Below are 10104 nucleotides of genomic sequence, written 5' to 3' on the forward strand. Positions count from 1 at the left end.
GACCATCAGCACATGGGTGCCCACAAGCCAGGCTCAGGGAGACCAGACACCTGCAATTTGCTTTCCAGGGACATACCACCAGTTTATGTGGTTTATCTCTACTCTGCTTCTCCCTAATGTTCTTCATGAAGAAGAACGCCGCTCACGGACATTTATCAGCTCGCGATGGGAGTGTCTTGATTATGAATTCGTCCCTGTTATGTTTGGTGATGGCTCAGGCGGTCCCGAAGGCGGACAGAGGAAGCACTAGGCCGACTTCGCGGTCCCATTCCATGGCACTAAACGTGGTCTGCCTTGAGCCTCCCCTGGTGCCGTCTTCCATCAAGCGTACCTGTCGCGAGCTGAATTTCTCACAGCATCATATTGAAATTCGGCCCTCTAGTAGGCCTGATCTCGTCCAAAATCTTTTTCCGTGGGTCCAGAAAGTTCAAGACCGTCTGATTGCGACCCGATCAGGTTTTCTTACCGTAGAGGTCAGGCAAGCGGTGCCTGGCTTCACGCACTCTGATTCGGCATTCTCGACCCAAACTACAGGCTAGGCAGTATCCAGCCCTTTTTCTGTGCTCCTTACACACTGCTTTCTCATGCTTATCAAAGCCGGTATGAAGCGCGAAAGCATGTATGAGCAGGGAGACATCGTTAACTCCAACTTTGGGTTTGAATTCCTCGGTCGGCGGCGATCTGACTCGAGGTTGACACTGTCACTAGACGCTTTTAGCACCTAGGCTTGATCTAGTGACTCATGAGAAGAGCTGCTGCGGGAGCAGAGCTTTCAGACCGGCCTGTCTACTAGGGCCCTGGAGTGAAGTGGAAAAGCGTGCCTACAGGCAACCGATTGAAAGTCATCTACAATGGGATACCCTACCCCTCTCATAAAAGGCATTCTTGTTCATTCATATGGACCAACCAATTAAAACTTCACCTTAGGGATTCACCTACGACTAAGACGAGCCTACCTTCTTTAAAAAGCCCTCACGGCGTTTTGTGGCTTAAACCTGATACCTTGTAATGGCTTAAACCTCACAGGCCCCGATCTCACAGGCTCCGATCTCGGGCTCCGACGTCAGGCTCAGACCTCATAGGCTCAGATCTCACAGGCTTACATCTCACGGAGACGGTGCTCACAGGTACAGTCCCCACAACTTTTACCGTGGCATGGGGCTCACACTCTACTTAGGTCGCAAAATATGAGCTTGTCTGACTTGTCAAAAGAAACTACGAGCTTCTTGCGGAGATGGCATATTTCGAGGCGGAAAAGGTCCATTGGCCACCCGAGCCAGCAGTATGGCCTGGGTCTGACCTCAACGTGGATTCTGTACGCTTGCTGGGTCGCAAAGGGACAGCGATTGAGTTCCTACCACGCAGTACTAGGTCACCGTTTATTGGCGTATGTTTCACCTGTCAAGGATACATCTACCCGCACGGATATTCTCGCACACTGTTTGGAGATGAGCATACTGGGGCAGACGTGAAGTGGTGGCTCCATGCAAAAGCTGACACATTCGTTCAATTCTTTAACAGAATCACTGAGGACGTGTCATCGTTGGAACTCGTCCCTGTGAAAACAGTTGGAAATCACCCAACAGGAAGTTGCAGCCATCACAGCGAAAACGCACACGTCAGTGACTTCAGCGGCTGGTAACAGCGGCAACCAGCCATTGCGCAATATTAGTATTGTTAACTTCCAGATGGATTGCAGGTTCTGAGGAATTTGTGCAGAGATTATAGGTTGCCGCAAGCTTCTTGCGGCAAACGATTTCGTTGAGCTGTTTTTACTGCTCGCCTGGCTGCTGTACGCCAGAGGACTCCCAGCTCGGATTCGGAGATGGGCGAAGAGTAGTTGAGTCAGAGGTAGTAGAGAATAAGCTCTTGAACTCCAACACCAGTGAAATCTTTACTTTAGTTCAAATATACGCATGTACCCATTCTACCTTGTAATTCGGCCATGCTCAAGTCTGGCAGTTCTCCTGTTAAGATCCGAGTACTGGGTTCAAGGCAAATGACACCGACATGTCAATCCGTTAGAGTTCAGAAGCTGCCAACAAGCTCGTGCAACCAGAGCCTCAATAGACTCAGAGCAGTTCGCAGCAATTTGGACTTGCGTCGCTGTCGTCCTTTCCGGCGGTGCCGCTGTGTTCGTTGCAGAGCCTTCTGATTCAGAAGCACTAATTGGCTAAATCTTGGTGCTGTAATTCCCACCGGCAACCCCGAAGATGGGGTTGTACTGGTGAAGAGCAAGGTATCGATGCCCGCATTCATGGCCAGCTACCGACACCCCTCCCCGGAAAAGCTTAAACCTTGCAGCCGGAAATAGTTCATGTCTGTTATGCCTCCAGCTCGGACACAGGCGGATATGTTGAGGCCGCCGTGAGAGCGTCTTAGGTTCGGGGTTCAGGGACTGGAAGGAATCAATGTGAGCCATTGTACCGCCCAGTGTGTACATTGGCCCACTTCTTCGGGGGGATGATCTCTGTTCTCCAGCTAGGCGCTGGATAGGCCCACCAAGTCGCTCTTCACTGCCGTCTTTTTGGGATACTTGAAGTATTGATAGCTAAGCTAAATTCCAGAGACGCCATGATCTCCACCTGCACGAGGAACTCAATCTACGCATGGTATGATTCGTGAATCCTGGCAACGAACTCGCGGGGCCTACAGCCTCAACGACCACGTTCTCTCCCCTTTTTTGACTGACTACTTTCAAGCTGGCGTTTCTTATGTCTTTCTTTTTTAAGGGCTCAAATTAAAAGTCGAGCAGCGTGTCACCTCAGACGGTGCACTGCCTCTTCTTTGTTTGGACGTGGGCCAGGTTGGGCGCAGCCCCCTGCCAGGCCTCCCCACGAGTTCAACGTACAAGCTGAAACGGGCAGCAGGACATCAAAGCACCTACCTGCCTGTCTCACTAGCATGGCAGTTAATTACGAGCTGCAGGGCGCCCCCACCTCAGGCAACACCGACTTTTGTCACATACACCCACTCGGCAGGTTCGCGACGCCATCCATGATCCTCACGAAGTACACCTGAACGCAGCGCTGCGACACCACCCCCGGCGCAAACAAAATACAGACAGGGCCACACTCCTGGTTACAATGAGAATCATTCTGTCTCCCGAGCCAGATCGGTAAGGTCGTTTCCGCGTTTCAACGACAGCGTTCGTCAGGTCAGCTATCGCAACGTAAGTGGAACTCAAGACTGTGAGCATTATCATAACTTCGAATTCCCGGCAAATGACTCTACTATTTTCCGTGGCTCGTCATCTTGCGTTTCAGTCTTCGCCGAGACTCGATGAAGTCCATTATTTCGGGACAAGGGCACTGCTCTGGAGACCGCTGAGACCTGTCGAACATCCGCACCGAACATGTAGTTGAATGCTGGGGAGCGTGTTTCGCGATCATAAACACGACACCCGGGTTCTTATGGACCCTCAGAAATATAAGGCTGTGATGGCGATAGTTGATGAAAGATAAAAGGCGGTTCTCATCAGAGGGGAACAATGGGGACAAAAAGCATGTTGTTGATGAGCGATCCTTTGTGAGGGACCCTTGCGTGCGGTTGCTTGTTGGCCATTTTGAGCGAGAGGGCCACAAAGGTGGGTGGTTACTGATAACTCATGACCACTCTTTCCTGCACACCGAACAAGTCAAAAAGCAGCCTTTGGCGGAGATGTGGTTTCATGAACTATGTACTGTTCCCCCGTTCCCTCCACTCCCATCCCTTGTTCCACACCGCAGACTCAAGGTTCCAATCGGCCATCCCATGTCACCAGCAAGACACCTTGGCTCACAAATCATCGACGACTCCATCCTTTCACTGGCAGTATTTCTGGTGTTCTCTGCTCCTATGTCAAGTATGACGGCCAATCACCTGACGCAGAGGCGGAAAATATTGCAATATCATTACACGAGGCCTATTCCCAAAGCTGGCGACTCGTCCGGTGTCATCCAGACCACAGGTCTAATATTGCACGGGTAAGGTAGGTACCCTACCACATGCATTGATAATGTCCATAGAGGTGTCCTCCTCAAGCTTCCCCCGGACACAAAATGTCTGCACCGGCTGCTTGCACGTCGATCTGCGCGCTCTTGCACCTCTTGCGGCTCGCTTCGAAGTTGTCGCCGTTTGCTTTGGTGAGGCAAGCAAGGAAATAGCGTTATCGTCGACGCTCCGGCCATGCGGTAGCCAAAAGTATGACTATCTAGCCGGTCGCTATCAGCGGAAGCTACACAGGCCCCATCATCAATTTCCAAGCTTTCTTCCATCTTCAGCTCCACGCTACGTGTCGAAAACCAACCAAGCCCGCAAAGATACGGCAGCCCCGATCCCGCTCTTTACGAGCCCTTTGACTCTTCAGAGTCCAGGAGAGCTTGCAGTTGCCTCTGTCTTGCGATTGCTATTGAGGCAAATGCTCTCCTCTCCCAACGAGGCATTCCTGTCTTCCGAGTGGGATTTGCTGAGACTGCGTGAGGCGTTTCAATGGTTACCGTAAAGCGTTGTTTAATTTCAACGATTAACCACTGAGACTCTATGTAGATGAACGCTATGTCTTGTTGGTCCAGTTACTGCCTGGGAACCGCGTCGGCCCCGGTCGATATTTGACAATGGTTATTTGCATGATCTGCGACGGAGACTCTCTGGGAGTAGAAATCTCAAATATTACTCTGAGCGCTTTCGGATCACAGTTTGCCACTCATAAGCTTGCCCCAATTTGCCCTCCTCCTGGCCGACATTTGCCTCGCCCCTGCGCCGACTCAGATTCTCGCATCCCACCGACGCCGCCGCCACCTGGATCTCCTAATCCTACCAACCCTCCTCGAAATTCCCTTCACGAACCACCATCACTTGATACGCCGCAGGTGCAGGCGCTGTTACTGGGCGAGAGGTGCCCGTTTGCTGGATGCTAGAGCACGCCTGGACTGTTGCGCGCCCCCTACTGGCGGACGACATGGTGTTCAAGACGTGGTACTTGGACAGAAATTTCGTACTTGTACGGGAATGATTCTGCACATCCATCAGACCGGGGGCGGTGGCTCATACGGTTGACCACACCGGCGACAATGCTGTTAGGCTCATCAGTACACATTTGGTGCATAGTAGCGACTCTAATAGCAGCGACTCCACTGTGACTCTGCTGTACTGACACTACAGAGTATTAGTAGTGTGAAGTGGCAGCGACTCCACTATTGGCAGTCATCCCACGCGGCAGTTGCCCCACACGACAGTCACTCCACACGGCAGTGACTCCACTCACGCCTCACGGCAGTGACTCCACTAATGGCAGCGACTCCACACGGCAGTGACTTCACTGCATCGAGCTACGGATACAGGAAGGCAGCCACCGAGCGGATCCTGGTAGCGACTCCACTGAAAAACCGCGACTCGGCCACACCTTTCAAGGCACCTCGGCAGAAGTGCAGGCACTCAGATGGTACATTCACTTCGGTGCCAACACACGCGGGTGTCGTACGGTCTGAATTGCTGCCGCAACTCAACTCCGAGCATCGTCATCTGGATGCTTTGCCACACCGAATCGCAATCAGCAAACCATCATCCTCAGGTCGCGACGAATTCCAACTCCTCATCTCTCGCCCAAGAAGCCAGCTTTTCGCATCCCGCTCGCAATCCTTAACAGAATAAATTTTTTTACCTGCGCAAAGCCCCCGCGGCGCCGACGATCGCTTCACCCAGGCCACCTGACTCCGACCTTGACCCTGGTAGTCTCAACGGACCGCCGCCCAAGTTGACTTTGACCAACGGATGGAGATGGAGTACTCACTTAGGGCTCAAATCGTCGTGGTATCTGGATGACAGGATGGACACCCTCTAGACCGGGGAGGTTGGCTGACGGTATGCTCCAAGCTGGATGGTGTTGAACAGAAGTCTGAAATGCAGCCAGCAACGGCTTCAACGCCTGGGATCATCAAACGTATGGTCGACATGTTGTCAAGTCTGGTGGCAGCGACTGCGACGGTGGTGCCCAGGGTTTCGGCTCTGCAGTCGGTAAACTTGCGGCAGGCGGTAGGCACAAGGAGAGGGGGCCATCACACGGCGAGGACGGAAGGTCACGATCAGATTTACTGCCGAAAAGTCCAGCAGGCTCAGCTGCATTGAAGTCATTGCCCATCATGGTTTCACCGCCGCTAGGCTTGCTCAGAAAGCGGTGCAGGCGCTGGTCGTTGAGATGGCGCCTCAGGTAAAGCGTCCCCACCCCGAGCGGGAGTCCCCTCCTGCACTCAACCACCTGCGTCTCCCCTCTCTGCGCAGTGTCTGAGCCGAAATCTGCACCCTCGCCGCCGCGGCAAATATGTGGTTCTTTGGAATCATTCGTCTGTCATGGCCCCAAAGTCAACGCGTGTCGCCGTGTCATGGTGCTGAAGCGACTGGTTGTCGCCTTTCCGCAGCCGCTCGAGGCACCAGACTGCCCGCTGCTGCGTCCGAGCAGCCACCACGTGATCTTGGCTTTCACTGCAGAGAACTGGAAAGTCCCCATAAAACTGGGGACTTTCTCAGCCACACTGCGTCCGAACTAACTCCCCAGCCGCAACTTCCCTGCACGAGGGCAGCCATGCTGGCCGCATCTCCCGCGACAACCGAATGACGCCCAAGTAATGCCGGCTCCGGGGATGCAATCTTCTGGCGAGAGTCTGGAGTCTGTTCAAGGGAGGTCGTGCGGAGCTGTCCTCCCGTGGACGCAGATGGCAACGCCCCTGTCCCGCCGGAAAGGACTACATGTCATCTCTTCAGCACGGAGTCCACAGACACGGCAGACCCTGAGGCCGCGCCCAATGCCAACACCTTGGTGCCTTGATTTGTCACTGGGGTTACAGACGAATGCCATCGCATCACAGGTTTCTGCGGCTCGGCCCGGCCCGAGACTGTCGGCGACATCTACCGATCCGGCTAACAGCGTTCGGACGGGGGCGCACGAAGTCCGCACGATTTCTAACAGCTGACACACAAAAGTGTGTTGTGCGCAAAGGACGGCCAGCGGGCAAAACTGCAAAGCGCCCAGAGTCGGGTTTGCGAGACAATAGTGGCCATCCCCGGAACGCCACCTTACTTCTGGCTCTATTCTGCCATTTTGCACATTCGACGTCTTTGTCGGCAGCTTCTGTGTGTGGGTAAGGTGAGGTAGCTGTATTTACCTCACCTGCCCATAGCTACCTGCACCTGCCGCGGGTGCTCGGGCGCAGTCAAGTTCAATCCGTCCAGGCCATACGCGCAAGTTCCATCTCTGCCAGGTCTACCTTCCTTGTGTCACCGGCTCTTTCCGACTGGCTGCGTCCAAGTGGCCCCCTCAGGCAACTGCCATGTTGCGCAGGCGCAAGACGAACTGCCGGGACCGGCGGGCAGGCACGAGTAGCAGTTCCTGCCGCGCCACTTTGGACGCAGGCGAAGTCCTTGTGTCCGGACCACCAGTACACACAGGCACCCGGGAACCTTTACCCCAGTCCCAGTGTCCCAAGTGCTGGCCCCTCCGCTGCTTCTGACGACCCCCTCTGGATAAGCATCTTGCGCCCATCTCTTGGACTCTGTTCCTCGCGGCATCCTTTCGTCACTTCGGCCTTAGTTCCATGCCTGTCGCATTTCCGACTTCGTTCCCGAATAGCCACCTACGCAGGTGCTCCCTGCCCGACCATCTCCGACTCGAATGCCGACCACGATCTGACCGCCGACAATGCCTGCTAGTGGACGACGCTGCCCAACGACGCCAGGTCCGCGGGTGCAGCCTGCGAGAGCCGTGAAAAGAGAACGATCGACCACTCCCGTGAAGGACCCCAACAGTGATACCAACGATAAACGCAGCGTCTCCGTTTCCCCTATACTGTCGACTGCGGGCGGCCCCAATCAGGATACCACAACCGATAATAGCCCTGTGAGTGGTCACCGATACTGCCCCAGGGCCGGGCATTGCTACAAACTAGACACTGATCAACATCCCTGCTAGTATCATAGATTCATGAGAAATGTTGTTGACAACGGGCCTCCGCCTGGTGCTGAAGCCAGGACCTTTGTCCGTCAGCGGCTACAAGAGCTTGACCCAAAGCCGCGACAGAACGTCGTCAACCACGTTGTCAGCAATTTTACCTTGATCAAAGACACGACAAAGGTGGCCAAGGACGTTGTCACCTCCGCAGAGAGGTGTCGACGGTACGAAAGTACTCTGGACGAACACTGGGGGGGCAGGAAGTGGCTGCCACCTCCAGCTTTCAGTCGTCGGAAGACGGCTGCGACGAAGGAGACAATGTGTCAAAACGCGTTGGGGAGCATGGTGAGGTTGACTGAGATGTGTTGTCGTGCCCAAATCGACCTCAGGACCTTATACCAACCCGGCGGGTTCCTGTACAACGCAGCATCTACGCCGAAGGGCCTCTGCTGGACCAAATCGACCGCCAGTAATGCCTTGGAAGCGTTTCGACAAAAGCACCCGAGCATTGCAGACGCCGTTGTTACTGGACAAAGCTGTCGGACAACGCGTACACCTTTTCGCAACAACAACCCGCGTTTTACCCAAGATGAGCCCGTCGAGGTCGGCCGCCGGTTCGAAGAACCATCTTCTTCCCGGAGACCCGCTTCTCCCACACCTTTATCACCGCCGCACGCCCTGCAAGACATTCGCAGTTCCACGCCGACTCAGCCCCAAGCTTAGGAGGATCCTGATTTCGGACGGGAACAGAGTTTTGAGGACGCTGGGCCCGCGCCCATCGCCCAAACGTCGCAAGGCGACGCTGAGCTTTTTGAACCCCTCGCCGTCGACGCCGTAACCGATGACGTTCATCCGGACAACGATGATATATCCATCATTGCAGAAAGCATCAGACGTTCCAGCGATGCGATTGACATCGTTGACACCGATGAAACAGTCCATTCGCAGGTGCGACCCACCGCGCTACTTCCGGCCGCTACAGCCACTCCAACTCTTCAACCAGAACGACAAACAGCCATCGGTCAGCTTCTCTCGTCTGAATACCTATCTGATGATACCATCGACCTGCTACAACAATGCCTTGTCAAGCAACACGGTCTACCACCTGGCACCATGTTATGCCATCCACTCTACTTCAAGCTGTCCAACGAAATGCCCAAAAGATTGCCGCGACAGATTCGGAATGGCCAAGCGACAACTATAATGACAATCGTTCACCATCAACGCCCAAAACACTGGACTTTGGGAGTATTTCACATGGCGGAACGCAGGATCGATGTTTACGATCCTCTTTCAATCGCGGTCCTCGCTGAGGATGTTAAGGCTGCGGCAAACAGATGGCTCGGAGCCTTGCTGCCTGGAGTCCCATTTGTGGTGAGAAGACTAGTAGGTTCCCTCCTCAAAAGCAGCGGAAACACCACTAACAGATCGTAGGGCGGCCCACAGCAAGATGACGGGACGAGCTGTGGCGCATTTTGCCTCCTTGCCCTCCGGCACTTGATGCAAGGACACGACAGCCTCGACGGCTTTTTTACAACTGGAGTTGTGGCAAGACAAGAACTAGCACATCTTTTGAACACGGAAGATGGATACGAAAGCAGCCCCGGATACTATTGCGACCATCGCCTAAGCATCGCAAGCGTACAGCCGAACATGGCTTTGCGGTTGGGAAACACCAAAGCGAAGATGGATCCCAGATTTCTGCCGGACTTCAACCTGAGCAGTCCAAATTGGCAAGTCCACGCCGTTGACCCCTTTCACCCGAATTGGAGGCCGGACGGATGCCACCTCGCCGTGTGGACCATGGAACCGGGTCGCCCCCTACTTGACCAAGAAGCCCAAAGCTCACTTTCTCCGTCTTGTATCAAAAGGACATTCACCGGTGGCGATGACCCGCCGTCGCCGAAGCGACCCAGTCTGGAGCCTGGAAGGGACAAACAAGTCACGACAGACCCAAAAGATGATGAACATCCCGAAAAGGCGGCACTTGATGCGCTTTTGGCGCAAATTGAAGCGATTCGAGCCGGTGCAGAGGAGTTCTCCCGCAGGTTCCCGCCTTCCACAACAAACACAGAAGAACAACTAGACCAAGCAGAGGCCCGACTGAGAGATGCGCAGCGAGAGCGGGACGAGGCGTTTCGAATGATGCAAGAGAAAGAGGCTGCTTGCCGCGCGGGGCGGAC

At 54.4% G+C, this 10104-nt stretch overlaps 1 protein-coding gene across 1 annotated transcript; it reads left to right on the top strand.

The window, feature by feature from the left end:
* Nucleotides 1–1234: 1234 nt before the first annotated feature.
* Nucleotides 1235–1706, top strand: GCG54_00006552 (uncharacterized protein; the record flags this gene model as incomplete). Its single annotated transcript, XM_045406551.1, is given in 2 exon segments — nt 1235–1558; nt 1569–1706. 2 exon segments carry the CDS (start codon nt 1235–1237, stop codon nt 1704–1706), a joined length of 462 nt encoding a protein of 153 aa, XP_045267843.1.
* Nucleotides 1707–10104: the final 8398 nt, after the last annotated feature.

The sequence above is a fragment of the Colletotrichum gloeosporioides genome (genome assembly GCF_011800055.1).
Source record: "Colletotrichum gloeosporioides strain Lc1 chromosome Unknown consensus_18, whole genome shotgun sequence".
In the NCBI taxonomy this organism is placed as follows: Eukaryota; Fungi; Ascomycota; class Sordariomycetes; order Glomerellales; family Glomerellaceae; genus Colletotrichum; species Colletotrichum gloeosporioides.